General features: G+C 39.8%; 1 protein-coding gene across 1 annotated transcript in view; it reads left to right on the top strand.

The window, feature by feature from the left end:
• CSE1L (chromosome segregation 1 like) overlaps positions 1 to 21,441 on the top strand; it is a 47,925-nt gene that overhangs the window by 12,396 nt on the left and 14,088 nt on the right. The window contains exons 2-14 of the mRNA XM_017862767.1: positions 30 to 125; positions 3,177 to 3,319; positions 6,405 to 6,506; positions 6,578 to 6,723; positions 7,369 to 7,459; positions 9,142 to 9,249; positions 10,654 to 10,746; positions 12,714 to 12,881; positions 12,993 to 13,122; positions 14,819 to 14,884; positions 15,353 to 15,555; positions 16,675 to 16,759; positions 18,212 to 18,273. Of these exons, the coding sequence (XP_017718256.1) occupies positions 41 to 125; positions 3,177 to 3,319; positions 6,405 to 6,506; positions 6,578 to 6,723; positions 7,369 to 7,459; positions 9,142 to 9,249; positions 10,654 to 10,746; positions 12,714 to 12,881; positions 12,993 to 13,122; positions 14,819 to 14,884; positions 15,353 to 15,555; positions 16,675 to 16,759; positions 18,212 to 18,273 (1,482 nt within the window). The 5' untranslated portion in view covers positions 30 to 40. The remainder of the gene's footprint in view (positions 1 to 29; positions 126 to 3,176; positions 3,320 to 6,404; positions 6,507 to 6,577; positions 6,724 to 7,368; positions 7,460 to 9,141; positions 9,250 to 10,653; positions 10,747 to 12,713; positions 12,882 to 12,992; positions 13,123 to 14,818; positions 14,885 to 15,352; positions 15,556 to 16,674; positions 16,760 to 18,211; positions 18,274 to 21,441) is intronic.

The raw sequence follows: 21,441 nt of genomic DNA, 5'->3' as shown, positions 1-21,441 counted from the left end.
AGTTACCCAAATCTCATTTTATATTTTAGATCCTATAGCAATGGAACTCAGCGATGCAAATTTGCAAACACTAACAGAATATTTAAAGAAAACCCTTGATCCTGATCCTGCCATCCGACGTCCAGGTAAAGAAAATAAACGTTTTTTGGTTGATTAATTCCTTCAGGAGAGGTGAGAGAAACCTATGTATTATCTGCCTCCTTATAAATATATTTAAAAAAAAGATTGGTTCTCAGCCATAGTTTATATGTGTTACAGCTGCTATACCATGGTGTGTTTCTTTTTTTGAGTAAAATAGCTTTTATTTGGCATCTTCTGGGATTAAAAGTACTAGTTTAGGGATAAAAGTACTGACATGTTTAGAATGCTTTGTCTTTGACCTTTTCCAAAATACCCACTTAAAACTTGCCTGCTTTAGAGATAAAATAATTAGGGCATAGAAAAGAGAGTAATTGCCTAAAAAGTGATTAAGTGAATGAAACCAAATAATCAGTTACTGTCTCTTAGTTTTCTGTTGGGTTTGATTTAACTAACATATTTTAAGACCTGGAGCTTTTTTTTTCCTTTCTTGAATCTGACCAGATTCTATTAAAAACTTAGAAATAAAATTTTGAACTCAGGTGTTCACAGGACTCAGACGTTAAGTTAAATGAGGGAGCTAGGCCAAATAGAGACTGGTAATATCAGGAGAATACATGCCCTGGTTAAGTGGCAAGTGTTTTTTGGAACTAGCTAATTTTGGGGATTCAGACAAGTTTTGCAAGATCAGATTTCCAATTTTGCTTGAAAAATAAGGATATTTATATGAAGTGCCCTCAGTTTTAAATATTAGCAAGTAACTTCAAAAGATTTTGGGGCCGGGCGTGGTGGTTCACACCTGTAATCCCAGCACTTTAGGAGGCCGAGGTGGGCGGATCACGAGGTCAGGAGATCAAGACCATCCTGGCTAACATGGTGAAACCCCGTCTCTACTAAAAAATACAAAATCTTAACCAGGCGTGGTGGCGAGCACCTATAGTCCCAGCTACTTGGGAGGCTGAGGCGCAAGAATCGCTTGAACCCAGGAGGCGGAGGTTGCAGTGAGCCAATATTGCCCCCACTGTACTCCAGCCTGGGTGACAGAGTGAGACTTTGTCTCAAAAAAAAAAAAAAAAAAAAAAAAAAAATTTGAAATACAGTGCAAACCAAACTACTACTGGGCCAGATATATCTTGTGAGCAGTTATTGATCCTTGATGTGGGCCATATTAAAATGCTCTTAACCTGTTTCTTCAAAACTTACCAATGTGCATGCTCATAGAGGATTTTGGAAGAGTTCCATGAGAAAGAGAATGTGTGTTATATATGATGAATAGAATCATGAACATGTTAATGCATCTATCCTATTCTGGAAAAGTCTTTGTGGTTTCTGAGACGGAAAATTAGTTTTCTATGTGGTAAAAAGTAATGTGTTTCCTGGGAATAAAGGGAAGTAATCCTCTAAATCTCTTAGACTTTCAAAGAAAGCTTGCCCAACACTATTAATTTTTTTTTTTTTTTTTTTTTTTTTTTGAGACGGTGTCTCGCTCTTCCCAGGCGCGTCAGTGCGCAATCCGCCCCTCCACCCTGCCTTCTCTGCCTCAGCCTCTCAGTAGCGGACACGCCCGGTTAATTTTTGTATTTTGGTAAGACGGGTTTCACCGTGTTAGCCAGGATGTCTTCATCTCTGACTCGTGATCTGGGTCGTCTTGGCCTCCCAAAGTGCTGGGATTACAGGCGTGAGCCACTGCGCCCGGCCAGTTATTTTTTTTAAATAGTGTATGAGGCAAGGGTTCTGTTGCTTTATGAATTCAGGACAGAGTGTAAAAATAATCTGGTGTTTCTGGGAAGTTGGAAACATAGCATTTCTCAGGGATTGAGACTGACTGACAAGACTGACTCAACTAGACTTGTTGAGACTCCTTGAGTGTGCAGAAACATATGCATATGAATATTGTGGTAAGTTGAAAGAAATGAACACAGAAAGGAACAGACTCAAACTCACTTCCTGGGTATTTATTACAATTTAGGAAACAGACTTGGCAATTTACATGGGCTTTTCCTCAAATCATGTATGTAGTGTGTTGCCCTGTACAAAATGCTGGCTACTATGTGGAGGAAACAAATCATTCTGTACTCATATAAAACGCTAGTATGTTCCCTCCTAAAGAACATTTTTCAGTTTAACAGTCCTCATCCTTCAAAAAAAACAAGATAAGCACAAAGCAGGGAGAGTTTGAAAATGTCAGTGAAACTCTTGGGACTCAATCAGAAAGAGGGAAGGTGTTAAATGATACATGAAATCAACTTTTCAAAAAATATTAGAATCTTTGGTGTTGCCTTATGAAGCTAAAGATAGGAAAAAATTAAGAGAAATACTGTACTGCCATCACACGTGATAAACCCAGGAAATTTATCCCAGAATGTAATCTGGGTTGAAAATATATTGGTAAATTTTTTGGATAAATTCATTGCTGGTATTAAGAAATTTTTAGTTTTTTTTTAGTTCGACAAAAAAGCTTAGAGCTGATAAGGTAGAATAAGGACTGCACTAAAACTTTTTCAGTGGTGAAGCCTAGCTATGTGATCTTGAACAAGTTGCTTAACCTTAGTGCCTTGATTTTTTAAATGCTACCTACTTTTCTGGGTAATAGTGACGACTAAATGAAATTTTATATTTATACATAAATATATATAAATAATATATATTTACATATATATGTAAATCGCTGGACCCATATGGCTAATAATAATAGGATGAATTGACTCATTTGCTCTTCATCACTAGCCTATAGAAGAAATATTAGTACTAATAGTACTAATAATACTCCTTTCTGGAATAAGACATGGGTATATGAAGTCTTGAAGTCACTTAATCTCTCTGGGAAGCAGCTTCTCTTGCAGATGAGATGATCATCCAATTAGGCCACTTTATAGGTTTGTGAGAATCATGTGAGTTAATGGATGGTAAAGTGATTTGAACAGTGAGGCATTATATAAGTTTAATGTAACATTATATAGAATCCATTTAATAGAAAAGTGAAGCCCTGTAGACCCACAAATAACCTAATCTTTTCTCTTTTTTTGATATGTATATGATACATATATTAGGTGGAAAGATTTTTATCTTAGTCGTCTAACATGAAAATTCTTTTACAGCTGAGAAATTTCTTGAATCTGTGGAAGGAAATCAGAATTATCCACTGTTGCTTTTAACATTACTGGAAAAGTCCCAGGATAATGTTATCAAAGTATGTGCTTCAGTAACATTCAAAAACTATATTAAAAGGAACTGGAGAATTGTAAGTATTTTGTGAATACATAATTTAATACCCTGTATGTTTATAAGGTTTATATAAGCAGTGTTCTTCAAAGATAAGGCACATGCTTGTAGTCCCAACTACTCTGGTGGCTGGATCACTTGAGTCCAGGACTTCAAGGCTGCAGTGAGCTATAGTTGCACCACTGTACTCTAGCCTTAAGGATTCAGATATGGATCAAAGATAAAGTTAAACAGGACCTTTTTCCAAAGCTTCTGTTATTTCATTTGAATTTATATAAATTTGTCCAGCTTCATACCTCAGGTTGCTAGGGAGTGAGACTTGGTCTTAATCTCCATTATGTTTGGAATTTACACTTTACTCACCGCCTAGTGACGAGACATTGTGGGAAGACAGTCTGAATAAATGAAGTGATTTCTGATATTGGAAAATTAAAGCTGAGAAGAAATCAGATACATAGAAAATTTGCAGAATTTAAAATAATTTAGATTTCAAATTTTTGATAAGGTATTTTGCCCTACGTCTTGTGGGATATATATATGTATATATTCTAATTTTGAGATTAAACCTATTTTATAACAGGTTTAATGATTAATAAATTATAAATTAAGAAACAGGCATTTTTTCCCTTAGCTTAGGACAGTGGTTCTCAATTGGGGGCAGTTTCGCTCACCAGGGGACATTTCGCAGTGTATTTGGAGACATCATGGCTGGGGGATTGCTACTGGAATCTAGTGGGTAGAGGCCAGAGATGCTGCTGTGCATCCTACAGTGCACAAGATAGCTTCGTACAACAAAGAATTATCTGAGCCAAAATGTCAGTGATGCTAAGGTTGAGAAGGCCTGGCTCATGATAGAGAAAAAGATGAGGCTTTTTTGTAGTGATAGCAGATGTTACAAAGTATTAGCAGTTGACAAAATCATCAGTTTATCTTAAAAGTCAACTTTAAACCGCTCAAAACTTCTTAGAGTCTTACTTTTTTTCTCACTCCATAAAAGAGAGAGTAAATATTGTTTTAAGCCTGTATGATTTCTCAAGTATCACCATGAGTGGTAAAGAAATCTTAGGCCGGGCGCAGTGGCTCAAGCCTGTAATCCCAGCACTTTGGGAGACCGAGACGAGCAGATCACGAGGTCAGGAGATTGAGACCATCCTGGCTAACACGGTGAAACCCCGTCTCTACTAAAAAAAAAAATACAAAAAACTAGCTGGGCGAAGTGGTAGGCGCCTGTAGTCCCAGCTACTCGGGAGGCTGAGGCAGGAGAATGGCGTAAACCCAGGAGGCGGAGCTTGCAGTGAGCTGAGATCTGGCCACTGAACTCCAGCCTGGGCGACAGAGTGAGACTCCGTCTCAAAAAAAAAAAAAAAAAAAGAAATCTTAGAGGCCAGGCGTGGTGGCCCATGCCTGTAATTTCAGCACTTTGGGAGGCTGAAGTGGGTGGACTGCTTGAGCTCAGCAATTCAAGACCAGCTTGGGCAATAAAGTCAGACCCCATCTTTACAAAAAATGTACAAATTAGCGAGGCATATGGTGGTGCATGCCTGTAGTTGCAACTGTTAGGGAGGCTGAGATGGGGGGATCGCTTGTGCCTGAGAGGCAGAGGTTGCAAAGAACTGAGATCATGCCACTGCACTCCAGCTTGGGTAATAGAGCCAGATACTGTCTTTTAAATCTCAGAATGTTTAAAAGTCCATCTCTACTGGTAGACATGCCAGCCCTCTCCCTCTATTTTGATTTGTAAAACTAGTGAGACTTCTAGAATCTCTTTGGGTGATATAATCTAGGATGCATTCTAACTAGTAATGGTCAAGAAATTTTCATAGAGGACTGGATACGGTGGCTCACGCCTGTAATCCAAGACTTTAGGAGGCTGAGATGGGAGGATTGCTTGAAGTCAGGAGTTTGAGACCAGCCTGGACAACAAAGTGAGAACCCCATCTCTACAAAAAAATTAAAATTAGCCAGGTGTGGTCATGTGTGGTGTGCATCTGTGGTCCTAGCTCCTTGGGAGGCTGAGGTGGGAGGGATTGCCTGAGTCTGGGAGGTGAAGGCTGCAGTGAGCCAAGGTTGCATGCTACACTCCAGCCTGGTTAACAGATGGAAACCCAGTCTTGGGGAAAAAAAAAAAAAATTGGTAAGATTTTTGTTCTAAAGTGAGAGCTAAATTGAAGCTTTTGGGATGTGTATGGATTAAGTAGCATATATCTATAAAGATTTTAATTATGTGTCCTGATTAGTTTACATATAAAATGAATTTTTTTTTTTTTGTTTGTTTGTTTGTTTTTTGAGACGGAGTCTTGCTGTGTCGCCCAGGCTGGAATGCAATGGTGTGATCTTGGCTCATTGCAGCCTCTGCCTCCCAGGTTCAAATGATTCTCCTGCCTCAGTCTCCTGAGTAGCTAGTGTTACAGGTGCCCACCACCACATCCAGCTAATTCTGTATTTTTAGTAGAGATGGTTTCACCATGTTGGCCAGGCTGGTCTCAAACTCCTGACCTTCAGTGAGCCATCACACCTGGCCTAAAGTGGGAATTTTTTTTGAGACAGAGTCACTCTTGTTGCCCAGGCTGGAGTGCTTGGCACCATCTCGGCTCACTGCAACCTCTGCCTCCCAGGTTCAAGTGATTCTCCCACCTCAGCCTCCCGAGTACCTGGGATTACAGGTGCCTGCCACCATGTCCGGCTAATTTTTGTATGTTTAGTGGAGACATAGTTTCACCATGTTGGCCAAGATGGTCTCAAACTCCTGACCTCAGGTGAGCCACCTGCCTCAGCCTCGCAAAGTGTTGGGATTATAGGCGTGAGCCACTGCGCCCAGCCTAAAATGGAAATTCTTAATTGGCATCAAGGAGTAAGAGAAGTTCACTAATTTATATGTAAAATATTTGCATTTGGGAGGGAATGTACATTTTTCTGGGGAAAGGGTTCACGCTGTCACCAGATTATTGAAGGAATCTGTGACCCATTCATGTAGAGGGAAACTAAAGACCAAACCTTCATCTGTTTTCTTAGAAAATTAGGAAATAAAGTTATGTTTTACCTAAAATCATAAGGATATGAATATGGATTTTGTGTTACTTCCTCAGTTACTGCTTTGCTTTTAGGTTGAAGATGAACCAAACAAAATTTGTGAAGCCGATCGAGTGGCCATTAAAGCCAACATAGTGCACTTGATGCTTAGCAGCCCAGAGCAAATTCAGAAGCAGGTAATGTCGCTCTGCTTTTTACATGGGCTCCTCTGTAAAGCTCTCATCTAATTAATCTTTTCCTCTCCCAGTTAAGTGATGCAATTAGCATTATTGGCAGAGAAGATTTTCCACAGAAATGGCCTGACTTGCTGACAGAAATGGTGAATCGCTTTCAGAGTGGAGATTTCCATGTTATTAATGGAGTTCTCCGTACAGCACATTCATTATTTAAAAGGTATTAATGCATAGATTGATGTTTTAAAATACTTTTTAAAGTGGTATTTGCTTGTGTAAACAGTTATGTTTTTGTGACTGTTGTCATTCCTTTGAATGTGATCATCCTGGAATGAGAGCTGAAGCTTCTCTATTGTGTTTGTTACTTCTCAACTAGGATTATTGCTCTATTACCTATGAAATACTTAGTCTTAATAAACTGCTTGATTTCTTTAAAAAGAAAACTGGCTGGGCATGGTGGTTCACGCCTGTAATCCCACGCTTTAGGAGGTCAAAGTGGGTGGATCACCTGAGGTCAGTAGTTTGAGACCAGCCTGGCCAACATGGTAAAACCCTGTCTCTACTAAAAATACAAAAAAAATAGCCAGGTGTGGTAGTATGTGCCTGTCATCCCAGCTACTCGGGAGGCTGAGACAGGAGAATCACTTGAGCCTGGGAGGTGGAGGCTGCAGTGAGCCGAGATCAAACCACTGCACTCCAGCCTAAGCAACAGAGCAAGACTCCGTCTCAACAAAAAACAAGAATTCCCTTTGAATTTCAGAAAACCATCTATCCATAGATGTCCAATCAGTATCTCTCCTTGAAGACCTAAAGTAAGTAAATAAAAAAAACTTGTAAATGTATCTGTTTTACCTTGCTTTTCTAGATACCGTCATGAATTTAAGTCAAATGAGTTATGGACTGAAATTAAACTTGTTCTGGATGCCTTTGCCTTGCCTTTGACTAATCTTTTTAAGGTATGGAATGCATCTTGATGATACTTTTAAATTAATGCTTTAAATAGCTTGAATGTTTGTATACGTGTTAAGAGAACGCTTTGAAAGCTTATTTGATAGATAATGTTTAGAGCATTTCTTTTGAAAAATTTCAAACCTACACAGAAATAGAGATGGTATCGTGAACTCCCATCTATTGTGACACAAATTTAATGGTTAGCAACGTTTTATTTTTTCTGTTCCCTTTCTTAGGAATATTGTAAAAGCAAATTCCAAGCATCATACCATTTCACCCAAGTATTTGAGTATGTGTCTCTAAACATATTTTTATTTGACTATGTTTGGAGTTTAATTAATTTATATATTTATACATTATTTTACAGTTTACAGGATACTTTCCTGAATGTGTTCTTGGCGTTTGCGAGAATCCTATAAGATTTAAAGAAATACATAACTACTTTTTTCTTTTTTAAAGACAGGGTCTCACTCTCATTGCCCAGGCTGGAGTGCAGTGGGCATGATTATAGCTCACTGCAGCCTCAACTACCCAAGCTCAGGTGATTCTCCCACCTCAGCATTCCAAGTAGCTGGGACTGCAGGTGCACACCACCACGCCTGGCTGCTTTTTCTCTTTTTTTTGAGATGGAGTTTTGCTCTTGCTCACTGCAACCTCTGCCTCCCAGGTTCAAGCAGTTCACCCAGTACGCTGGGATTAGAGCCTGTGCCACTGCACTTGGTCAGTAAAACCTGTTAATTGCATTTAGAATGATAAAGAATTGGAAACAACCTAAATACCAAGTGGCAGGTGAATTGTTTAATAAGAGCATATAAAGAGAGTTTTGTAGGCCGGGCGCGGTGGCTCAAGCCTGTAATCCCAGCACTTTGGGAGGCCGAGACGGGCGGATCACGAGGTCAGGAGATCGAGACCATCCTGGCTAACACGGTGAAACCCCGTCTCTACTAAAATACAAAACTAGCCGGGCGAGGTGGCGGGCGCCTGTAGTCCCAGCTACTCGGGAGGCTGAGGCAGGAGAATGGCGTAAACCCGGGAGGCGGAGCTTGCAGTGAGCTGAGATCTGGCCACTGTACTCCAGTCCGGGCGACAGAGCGAGACTCTGCCTCAAAAAAAAAAAAAAAGAGAGTTTTGTGTAATATATTTTTATATATGCACAGATTGGGAAAACGTAGTTCAGAATATTAGCATTGGACTTTTTAGTGCCATTATGAACAATTCAAAAGTACATACTTGAACTATTACTCACAATCTCTTAAGTGACTGTATATTATTTAAAAGCCAAGGCCATGCATGGTGGCTCACGCCTGTAATTCCAGCACTTTGAGAGGCTGAGGCGGGCAGATCATGAGGTCAGGAGATCAAGACCACCCTGGCTAACATGGTAAAACCCCATCTCTACTAAAAATACAAAAAAATTGCCGACCGTGGTGGCGGGCGCCTGTAGTCCCAGCTACTTGGGAGGCTGAGGCAGGAGGATGGCGTGAAACCAGGAGGCGGAGCTTGCAGTGAGCCGAGATTGTGCCACTGCGCTCCATCCTGGGTGCAGAAAAGTAAATAAAAAGTAAATAAAAGCCAAACTTTGGAGAAGAAGTATGAATAGTCTCAGCTTAGTGCAAGGCTGTTTCACTAAGATCAGCATGCTGCGTTTACGATGCACTAAAACGGTGTTGCTAAATTCCTTTCCAAGGCCACTATTGAACTTTGCAGTACCCATGCAAATGATGCCTCTGCCCTGAGGATTCTGTTTTCTTCTCTGATCCTGATCTCAAAATTGTTCTACAGTTTAAACTTTCAGGTAAGTTAATTTGATTTCTTGCTTTTGGTTCTTACTCTTCGATGTTAAATAGAGAGTTTTCTTTCTATTCGATGAGACTTTTTTGCCAGCATTGATTTTTCTAAAAGAAAAGGTTTTTTCTGACTCCCCCTATTTATCTATAGTCTTCTGTTTTATGATATAGTTCCTACAGATGCTAATGAGATGTTTCATGGAAAAAAGCAGTATTCTTTTGTGTCTGGTAGGTTAGCAAAACCCCCCATCCTAACTCATTCTTGGAGAGTCACCCTGTACACTGTTTTACTGACGGCATTAAGAAGCTAGATTTCTGAGGCCTTCCTCTTTCGTTCATTTATATGGGTATTAACATTTGGGGAATCATGTTTTGGTTAGGGGTTGCTGTCCAGCTGATACAAAAGGACTTGTATTGGAAGCCATATGAGGGAGACAAAAGGCTTGAAGTACCAGACTTTGAAAGGGGTAAGAACTAGTAGTATTTCAGAGGAAACATAGCCACAGGGTTATAGCAGGGAATGCCTAGTTACCCTGTTGCTACTGAGATAGTGGCCTCCAATCATTTTTTCTGTTCTTAATCATTAATTCAAGATTCAGGACCAAGAAAGGGGTGTTAATTGGTACAGATTGTTGCTATACTGCGATGCAAGGAGGACCTAGCCCATTCATGGTTTGTAGCCAGTACCTGGACTTATCTTCACAACATGAATAAACTCATAGTGGTAGGGAGAACATTCCCCAAAAGGAAATTGGGTTGTTTTAGCTAGAATAGGAGATGAACAGCCCAAAAGGACATGTCCCACATCAGTGTTCAGCTGGATAGCAGTTTGAGAAGTTCTTACTTAAATGAGTACTACTGTTTTTGCTTACACCGTCTGAATTCTGAGAAGTCAGGTTTAATGAAGCTCTTGATAACTTGTCTGGCAGGGAGACCAAGGAAAGAGGCATAATCTGCCCTCAGGGGACTTGTACCCTCATTAAGAAGGCAGTACTATGCCACAAGAAATCAGTAACTATAAGACAATTAGTTTGTCTGCCTTGGTGGTCATCTTACAATAAATGTAGTTCAGAAAAGAAAGGGGATGTATTAGTATGCACTGAGTTTGAGCTTTGTAAGGAAAGTCTTCATATAGTCTTAGCTGAACCTTGAAGGAAGATTTAGATTAGGACAAGAACTAGAGGTGGCATCATTTATAGCATACAAACAGAGGCAGAAGTCAGAATGCTTTATGTAGCTGCCAGATGTAGCTGGAGCAGAGAATTCTTGTCAGAATAGGTAATGCTCAGGCTGTGAAGCCTATGTATAAAATGTTTTGTCCACATGGTGTTTGTCCACATGGTAAAGGAACTTATAAAAGTAGTGTTCTTAATATTTTAATCAAAAGTTTCAAGTCAGTGTTTATTCTGTAGGATCTCCCTGAATTTTTTGAAGATAATATGGAAACTTGGATGAATAATTTTCATACTCTCTTAACATTGGATAATAAGCTTTTACAAACTGATGTAAGTATTTCAAATGTTGCCTGAGTGGTCTTTTTCTTTCATTAAGAGTTATTTGGCTACAATCTGGAAACCTATTTACTCTTGCTTTGTTAAAAGATAAAATTTCAATACTATAATAATATTTGATTCTATTTGATATTACATGTTTGGTATGTGCAGTATACAGAATTACTCTTACCATGGGCCTGGCTTAAGCCATAGTATACAGGTAAGGCTGTTTCATTACATTATTGAAAGTGAGGCTTTAAAGTAGTCACATTATGGGTATTTCATGAAATAAAATTATTTTTCATTGAAGACACTAAGAAAACTTAAAACTCTATAATGGTAGCCCCTTTTTAAAAATCGTCTGGCCGGGCACGGTGGTTCACATCTGTAATCCCAGCACTTTGGGAGGCCAGTGTGGGAGGATCCCTTGAGCCCAGAAGTTCAAAACCAGCCTGGGCAACGTAAGGAGACCCCATTGCTACAAAAAATAAAAATAAAATTAGCCACACATGTTGGCTCATGCTAATGGTCACAGCTACTCAGGAGGCTTAGTTGTGAGGATCCTTTGACCTTGAGCCCAGTAGGGCAAGGCTGCAAAGAGCTTTGACCATGCCACTGCACTCCAGCCTGGGAGACACAGGGAGACCTCGTCTCAAAAAAAGAAAAAATTTTCCACAGCTCAAGAAAGAGAGAAAATGGTAAAATATCGTAATTTGTAAAGATTTCTGATACAGGTTTTATACTGTGTACTTTTAAACATACAACACTTATTCTGTGCTACTCATTTGTTAATATATTTATGACCTTTCCGAAGAGATAAAAGACAAAATATTAAGAATACTTCAATACCAAATAAACTAAAAATTAGAATTGGTGATTCAAATCAGGTTTGATTTCTTTCTGAAGTACAACAGATTTTGTCTCAGAGTTTGACTATATTAATAGGAACTTTAAAAGATGTAGCTCTCATGAAATAATTATTTCAGTCCATTGGGGGGAAAACTTCAGAAAACAAAACTTCTCTTCACACAAAAGTGTCAAGGAAATTTTTTGGATAGAATTCTTACAAGGACCTTTTTGCCCAGTTAACTATGTGCTACCTTGTGTCGTTTTACATCCCTATTTATGCCTTGAGTAATCAGTGTGAGGGAGTTTTGGTTTTGGCTTTGGTTTTTGGTCTCCCTCTGATGTCTTCCCCTCTCACTCTGTCACCAAGGCTGGAGTGCAGTGGCGTGATCATGGCTTAGTGCAGCTTCAACCACCCTGGGTGGGCTCAAGTGATCCTGCCACTTCAACCTCCCAACTAGCTGGGACTATGGGTGTGCGCCACCATGCCCAGATGATTTTTTTTTATTTTGGGGGCTTGCTGTATTGCCCAGGCAAGACTCAAACTCCTGGGCTTGGCCGGGCGCAGTGGCCCATGCCTGTAATCCCAGCACTTTGGGATCCATCCTGGCTATCCTGGCTAACACAGTGAAACCCCATCTCTACTAAAAAAATAAAAATAAAAAAATTACCCGGGCGTGACGGCAGGCTCCTGTAGTCCCAGCTACTTGGGAGGCTGAGGCAGGAGAATGGCGTGAACCCGGGAGGCGGAGCTTGCAGTGAGCTGAGATCGCGCCACTGCACTCCAGCCTGGGCGACAGAGCAAGACTCCATCTCAAAAAAAAAGAAAACAAACACTCCTGGCCTCAAGCCATCCTCCCGCCTCAGCCTCCCAGAGGGCCAAGATTACCAGCGTGAACCACTACACTAGGCCAGAATATACTGTTTGAATCTAGTATGGAAATATTTTGTAATTCAGCAACTTATTTGAAAGACTTGGTGAAAAGATTGATGGTGACATAGCTGTAGTTTACAATAACTGATTTGATTTGGATTTAATTGATAATGAGTCTAGTTCAGGAATTTCAGTTACTCCTCTTACTTATGTTAGCATTAGAGTTGTATGTTGGAGTTTTTGTTTTCTTTTATGTGAGGATGAAGAGGAAGCCGGCTTATTGGAGCTCTTAAAATCCCAGATTTGTGATAATGCTGCACTCTATGCACAAAAGTACGATGAGGAATTCCAGCGATACCTGCCTCGTTTTGTTACAGCCATCTGGAATTTACTAGTTACAACGGGTCAAGAGGTTAAATATGATTTGGTAAGATGATGGTGGAGAAAAATAATTAGAAGACATTCTCTCCCTATCTCCCCAAGAAATAAGCTGTTGAGTTTTGCTTTTAAAATATTCTTGTTTTGTGTTTTGTTCCAGTTGGTAAGTAATGCAATTCAATTTCTGGCTTCAGTTTGTGAGAGACCTCATTATAAGAATCTATTTGAGGACCAGAACACGCTGACAAGTATCTGTGAAAAGGTTATTGTGCCTAACATGGAATTTCGAGGTAATTATGGCAAAAGTATATTAGTATAAATTTACTAAGTTTTTGTTATTTGTAATATATTCAGTCTAATTCATTTATTACTGAATAAAACTTGTATATCATTTATTTCTTATTTTCTAAACCAAGACACAAAATGTAGTATCTGTAATGAGTTTTCTTGTGCCATGTGAAGGTTTTCTCATGGAAATATTAAATAAGACTTCAAAAATTCCTTTACATTAAGACGATAAGCGTGCTCACTTCGGCAGCACATATACTAAAATTGGAACGATACAGCAAAGATTAGCATGGCCCCTGTGCAAGGATGACACGCAAATTCGTGAAGCGTTCCATATTTTTTATACATGATATAAATGATGAATTGATGGGTGCTGACAAGTTGATGGGTGCAGCACACCAACATGGCACAAATATACATGTGTAACAAACCTGCACGTTATACACATGTACCCTAGAACTTAAAGTATAATAAAAAAAAAAAAAAAAAAAAAAAGACGATAAGCTACCTGGAATCTCTATTTAGAGAAATAATTTAATTTTGTTTCATTTATTGTTTCACTAAATTTTTAGCTGGCTTTGTGTATTTATTTATTTGAGACAGGGGTCTTGCTCTGTCACCCAGGGTGGAGTGCTGTGTATGGTGCTGGGATTACAGGCATGAGTCAACATGCCCGGCCAGGATTGTGTTTTATATCAAAATAGTTATTAGATCAGTGGTTCTCAAATTATGTCTAGAACAAAATAAGGAAATTAAGGACAATATAGCATGAGATTTTATTTCCTGTTGTGTTTTCATTAAAATATATTTAAAGGATAAATCATCTGGCTGGGTGTGGTGGCCCATACCTTTAATCCCAGCAGTTTGAGAGGCTGAGGTGGGAGGAACACTTGAGCCCAGGAGTTCAAAACCAGCCTGGCCAAAATGGCAAAACCTTATCTCTACAAGAAATAAATTAGTTGGGTATAGTGGCATGTGCCTGTGGTCCCAGGTACTCAAGCGGCTTAGGTGGGAGTTTTGCTTGAGCCCAGGAGGTGGAGGCTGCAGTGAGACATGATCACACAACTGCACTCCAGCCTGGGTGACAGAGCGAGACCCTCTCTCCAAAGTGTGTGTGTGTGTGTGTGTGGGTAGATAGATTTTATTTTTTAAAATTTATATGATAAAATAAAGATGAGGTCTCGCTGTGTTGACCAGGCTGGTCTTAAACTCCTGGCCTCAAGCGATCTTCCCATTTCAGCCTCCCAAAGTGCTAGGTTACACGCATGAGCCACCATGCCGGCCAGATCTGACATTGTCCACTCTACTTATTTGTTGTTGAAATGACTTTAATGAAATAATAGTGATTAAAATTAGGTTGTTGGTTTTTTAATCTTATTTGGTGAAATTTAAAGCTGGCATTCTGATATTGATCCCTAACATTTTTGACAGTTGCAGGTGTAATCCAATTCTGGGGAAATTGTCACATTTAGAACAAGTGAGCCTGTCTCACAGTTGTGTGAATTACCTAATACCTCACCTTTCAGGGTAGCATTTGCTGCTCTAGATAATGATTAAGAGTATATGAAGTAGTCATCTGATGGGAAAGAATTCTTTGCTGTAGAACAAGGCAGTTCTACATACTCTTCTGCATTCTCAGCTGTAAAGTACAGTGACGTCTTTTGGAGTGTTATCTGAATGAAATATCTCTCCTTGTAGCTGCTGATGAAGAAGCATTTGAAGATAATTCTGAGGAGTACATAAGGAGAGATTTGGAAGGATCTGGTGTGTATCTTGGTTTTTTAGTTACTAGTCTTTTTGCAAGCCAGTTTTAAGGTGGTTCTCTTTCTAGTAAATGGGAGAAGTGGGATTGAGAATAAGAGTGTTTTTTCAGCTGGCTTTCATTGAGAACTGTTGTCCTTCTTCAGCTTGTCTTAAAAAGCTCTTATATGACCTGCATGAAAGTATCAAAAGTTGAATCATATGTCTATTCTTACATAGTTAGTATTTATCAAAATTCTGTGATTCTGTGACCTCTTTAGTTTCATTTTGATTTTGTATTTCTTAGGGGATTTTTTTTTTCATTGTTTGTGTTGCTGATAGCTATTGGGTGGCCGTTTGTGTTTTGTTCTTTTTTTTTTCTTTCTACAATCATAGCCAAATTATTCCAGGCAATTTGTTTTCTTATAAATTGGGTCAGTTTGTTGTTAGTTGTTTTTTTTCCCCATAATATATTTTCTTTTCATTTCATAGATATTGATACTAGACGCAGGGCTGCTTGTGATCTAGTACGAGGATTATGCAAGTTTTTTGAGGGACCCGTGACAGGAATCTTCTCTGGTTATGTTAATTCCATGCTGCAGGAATATGCAAAAAATCCATCTGTCAACTGGAAACACAAAGATGCAGCCATCTACCTAGTGACATCTTTGGCATCAAAAGCCCAAACACAGAAGGTAAATATTTTTAATGTGGTTTTGTTTCTAAAACCAGACATCAGTGACACCCACACAAGTCAAAAAGAAATAACATCTCTGATAATAGAGCCTACTCTGCCAGATAACCTATTAATTCTGATTTAAGATTTATATAATCTCTGAAGATGGCTTTATGTTGATGTATTGAGCACTTAAGTTTCTTATAGACCAGAAAATTGATAATGCCCCACTTGTTACCTTAGCTGAGATCCGCTGTATAAAATATGCTTAACTTAAACTTAGCTGTTCTTTAATTTTGGAAAGTTTATTGTCTATTAGTATAGTCTTATTTTACATTTTTACTTTTTTGAGACAGAGTCTCGCTTTGTCACCAAGCTGGAGTGCAATGGCACGATCTCAGCTCACTGCAACCTCCACCTCCCGAGTTCGAGTGACTCTCCTGCCTCAGCCTCCCAAGTAACTGGGATTATAAGTGTGCACCACCACACCTGGCTAATTTTTGTATTTTTAGTAGAGACAGGATTTTACCATATTGGCCAGGGTAGTCTTAAATTCCTGACTTCATGTGATCCTTACACCTCTGCCTCCCAGAGTGCTGGGATACAGGTGTGAGCCACCATGTCTGGACAGTATAGTCTTATTTTATATTTTATACATAAGCAATTTGTGTTTTGAAGTGCTCTTTTTTTTTTTTTTTTTTTTTTTTTTTTTTTTTTTTTTTGAGACGTCATCCAGGCTGGAATGCAGTGGCAAGATCTCAGCTTACTGCAACCTCTGCCTCCCGGGTTCAAGCAATTCTTGTGCCTCAGCCTCCCGAGTAGCTAGAATTACAGGTGCATGTAACCACACTGGCTAATTTTTTGTATTTTTAGTAGAGACGGGGTTTTGCCGTGTTGGCCAGGCTGGTCTTGAACTCCTGACTTCAAGTGATCTACCCGCCTCAGCCTCCCGAAGTGTTAAGATTACAGCCGTGAGCTCCTCTACGCAGCCAGTACAGTCTCATTTTATACATAAGCAGTTTGTGTTTTGAAGTGTTCATCTCCATTTTTAATGTGGTTTTCTAAACTTGCCTAAATTTCTAATGTAGATATATACAGGTATTTTGTTATTTTACCATGTTATGAATTTGCTTTTCAGCATGGAATTACACAAGCAAATGAACTTGTAAACCTAACTGAGTTCTTTGTGAATCACATCCTCCCTGATTTAAAATCAGCTAATGGTGAGTTGTGAAAGTCTTGCTTTTTTTACAGCTTACCACACTATATCTGCAATTAAAAACATGGCTTCCTATCCTTGTTCCCATTCATTCTTTTTTTTTCTTTTCTTTTGAGATGGTGTCTCACTCTTACCCAGGCTGGAGTGCGGTGGCATGGTTTCCACTCACTGCAACCCCTGCCTCCTGGGTTCAAATTATTCTCCTGCCTCAGCTTCCCAAGCAGCTGGGACTACAGGCACATACCACCACACCTGGCTAATTTTTGTATTTTTAGTAGAGATGGGGTTTCTCCATGTTGGCCAGGCTGGTCTCGAACTCCTGACCTCAGTTGATCCACCTGCGTCAGCCTCTCAAAGTGCTAGGATTGCAGGCATGAGCCTCCATGCCCTGCCTATTATTTCTTTTATTGAATAAAATCTCAAATGGGTTCCCTGATCTTGTCCATGTGAAATTAATTATTGCTAAAATATTGCTTGATTAGGAAGAAAATAGGAGTAAGTATAACTAAACTGTAACTCAATTTTGCTACCTAGTGTATAAATAATTATACATTGGCTTCCTTTTTTATTTGAAAATGAATTCTTAAAATTGGAGTACAGTTCAAAGAACTAGAAAATTGATAAATATTAAGGATATCTTTTGGCTGGGTGCAGTGGCTCACCCTTGTAATCCCAGCACTTTGGGAGGCCAAGGTGGGCGAATCATGAGGTCAAGAGATCGAGACCAACCTGGCCAAAATGGGGAAACCCCGTCTCTACTAAAAATACAAAAACTAGCCGGATGGCACATGCCTATAATCCCAGCTACTCGGGAGGCTGAGGCAGGAGAATCGCTAGGTGGGGGTTGCAGTGAGCCGAGATTGTGCCACTGCACTGTAGCCTGGGAGACAGAGCAAGACTCTGTCTCAAAAAAAAAAAAATTAAGGATAGTTTCTGATGTTTATGAGTGTATTCATCTAGATTCAGATATATTATTTAAAAAAAAAAAAAAAAACTTATAATGTGGGAAATGTATATACACCCAAAGGTGAAGAGAATATTGTAATGAGCTCCCATGTGACTATCATCTAGCTTCAAGAATTATTACATTTAGTGATCTATTCCTTTCATTTATTTCCCTACCACTAGAATAATGTAAAGCAAATTCCAGCTAGAGAGACATGTTTCTAATTCAGAATAGCTTCACTTCTGGGAATGTATATGCTCACCGATGCATGGTCCAGCTCATTTTTACTCAATTATATAATATATGTTCCTTTGTCATGAAACAGGCATGAGGAAAAATAAAATTATTTATAATCCTACCAAAATTAATGGCTTAACAGTAAATCATTATATAATTAACTGTGCTTTAATTACTTGACATTTTATCATTTTTTTGTAACTCTGATGATATCACTAATTTGGAAGTAATGATCCTGACCACCTAACTATGGCTTTCTGTTTTTTTAAATAGTGAATGAATTTCCTGTCCTTAAAGCTGACGGTATCAAATATATTATGATTTTTAGAAATCAAGTAAGTAGCTTTTTATTTTTATACGCCGCTTAATCTCTTTAAGAGTTTTATTATGTACCACCTTCTTGTCTACTGTGCAGTCATTTTATATCCACATCTAACAAAATTAACAGTGATTTCTTTATAACTTAGAATTTCAGACCATGCTTAATTTTCCTCAGATGTCTTTTTGCAATTACAGTAATAGAATTGGGATCTAGATAGTGTCCACACATTGCTTACAGTTGATTGTGTCTTAAGTCTCTTAATTTACAACAGAGAGGTCCTTCTCTCCCGCTTTTTGTTTGAGATGGAGTCTCATTCTGTCACCCAGGCTGGAGTGCAGTGGCACCATCTTGGCTCACTGCAACCTCTACCTCCTGAGTTCACATGATTCTCCTGTCTCAGCTTCCCAAATAGCTGGGATTACAGACACCTGCCACCACACCTGGCTAATCTTTTGTATTTTTAGTAGAGACAGGGTTTCCCCATGTTGGCCAGGCTGGTCTCAAACTCCTGACCTCAGGCGATCTGCCCACCTCGGCCTCCCAAAGTGCTGGAATTACAGGCATGAGCCACTGCACCCAACTGCCTTCCTTTCCTTATTTATTTATTTATTTATTTATTTATTTATTTATTTATTTTTTGAGATGGATCTCGCTCTGTCACCCAAGCTGGAATGCAGTGGTGTGATCTCAGCTCACTGTAACCTCTGCCTTCCGGGTTCAAGCAATTCTCCTGCCTCAGCCTCCCTAGTAGCTGGGATTACAGGCGTCTGTCACCACGCCTGGCTAATTTTTTGTATTTTTAGTAGAGATGGGGTTTCCCCATGTTGGCCAGGCCGGTCTCAAACTCCTGACCTCAGGTGATCCACCAGCCTTGGCCTCCCAAAGTGCTAGGATTACAGCCGTGAGCCACTGCACCTGGCCTCTACTCTTTCTTATGCTTGTTGTTGGAGAAAACACTCATTTATCTTAGAGAGTTTCTCGCATTTTACTTTTGGCTGATTGCATCCTAATGGTATATAGTCATCCCTCAGTATGCAAGGGGTATTGGTTCCAGGACCCCTGAATATCCCAAAGTCCATGCATATTTAAGTCCCACATTTGGCCCTGCAGAATCCTCATATATGAAAAGCCAGCCTCCCATATACAGATTTTGCATCCCGGGAATACCGTGTTTTCTATTTGCATTTGGTCTAAAACAAATCCAGCCAGGCACAGCGGCTTGTGCCCGTAATCCCAGCACTTTGAGAGGCTGAGGCAGACAGATCATTTGAGGTCAGGAGTTTGATACCACTTTAGCCAACATGACAAAACCCCATCTCTACTAAAAATGCAAAAATTAGCTGTGTGTGATGGCACACGCCTTCAATCCTAGCTACTTGGAAGGCTGAGGCATGAGAATCACTTGAACCTAGGAGGCGGAGGTTGCAGTGAGCCAAGATCGTGCCATTGCACTCCAGCCTGGACAACAGAGCAAGAGTCAAACCTGTGTTGTTCGAGGGTCTCCTGTAGTTTATGTTGTCCCTCTAGTCCCCATATTTTCTATATCGGTAAATCTGGGGACTTGATTAGACTTAGATTCCTTGGTCGGGGGTGACACAGGAAAGCATCATAGGTATACTTTCTGTTTCATTTTATCAGGATATACACAATATCTGGTTGTCTTTTTTTTTTTTTTTTTTTTTTTCATTTTGGCTCACTGAAAGCGCCACCTCTTGGGTTCACGCCATTCTTCTGCCTCAGCCTCCCAAGTAGCTGGGACTACAGGCATCCGGCAACACACCTGGCCCTTGGTTATCCATTTCTAATGATGTTAAGAGTGATCAGTGGATTCAGATGAAGAACGTTACATTGTCAACATTTTTTAAGTAGCATTTTAAAAATTGAGATATACTTTACATAATAGAAATTTTGCCATTTTTTTTTTGTTTTGTTTTATTCTATTTTTTTTTTTTTTTTTTTTTTTTTTGGAAACAGAGTTTCACTCTCGTTGCCCAGGCTGGAGTGCAGTGGCACGATCTCGGCTCACTGCAACATCCGCCTCCTGGGTTCAAGCAGTTCTCTTGCCTCAGCCTCCGAGAGCTGGGATTACAGGCGTCCGCCACCACGCCCGGCTAATTTTATATTTTTAGTAGAGACAGGGTTTTTCCATGTTGGTCAGGCTGGTCTCGAACTCCTGATCTCAAGCAATTCGCCTGCCTCAGCCCCCAAACTGCTAGAATTACAGGCGTTAGCCACCGTGCCCGGCTTTATTCATTTATTTTTGAGACAAGGTCTCACTGTCGCCCAGTCTAGAGTGCACTACTACGATCATAGCTCACTGCAGCCTTGAACTTGTAGGTTCAAGCGATGCTTTTGCCTAAGCCTCCCTGAGTAGCCAAGACTATAGGTGTGTGCCACACCACCTGGCTAATTTTTTATATTTTTTACTTAGTTTATTCTTTCCTTCTTTTTTCTCTTCTTTATTTTTCTTTCTTCTTTCTTCTTTTTTTTTTTCCCGAGAGGTAGTCTTGCTCTGTTGCCCAAGCTAGAGTGCAGTGGTATGATCTCGGCTCACTGCAGCCTCCGCCTCCCAGTTCACGCGATTCTCCTGCCTCAGCCTCCTGAGTAGCTGGGATTACAGGTTCCTGCCACCATGCCCAGCTAATTTTTGTATTGTTAGAAGAGACGGGGTTTCACCATGTTGGCCAGGCTGTACTCAAACTCCTGACCTCAGGTGATCCACCGCCGCCTCGGCCTCCGAAAGTGCTGGGATTATAGGCATGAGCTACCCACGCCCGGCCCATTTCTTTATTTTTTGAAACACAGTCTCATTCTGTCGCCCAGGCTGGAGTGCAGTGACATGACCACAGCTCACTGCAGCCTTGAACTCCTGGGCTCAAGCAGTCCTTCCACTTCAGCCTCCCGAGTAGCTGGAACCCAGGCATGTGCCACCACGCCCAGCTATATTGCATTACTTTTAAAAAATTAATTGAGAAAAACAATAGAGAATATCTGCTTCCCCAGTTAGAGTGTGTTTGAATTTTGCCAATCTTAAATGGTATCTCATTGCAGTTTTAATTTATATTTGTCTTATTTTTAGTTCCATTAAGCACCTTTCCGTTTGAAGGGTCCATTTTCATTTCTTTTCTGTGAACTGTGAATTCATATTCTTTTGCTCATTTTTCTATCTGATTGTTGGTCT

This window comes from Rhinopithecus bieti, unplaced genomic scaffold (genome assembly GCF_001698545.2).
Source record: "Rhinopithecus bieti isolate Rb0 unplaced genomic scaffold, ASM169854v2 scaffold_65646, whole genome shotgun sequence".
Lineage (NCBI taxonomy): Eukaryota > Metazoa > Chordata > Mammalia > Primates > Cercopithecidae > Rhinopithecus > Rhinopithecus bieti.
Note: the sequence above shows the minus strand (reverse complement) of the source record. Positions and strands in the feature narration are given on the sequence as shown.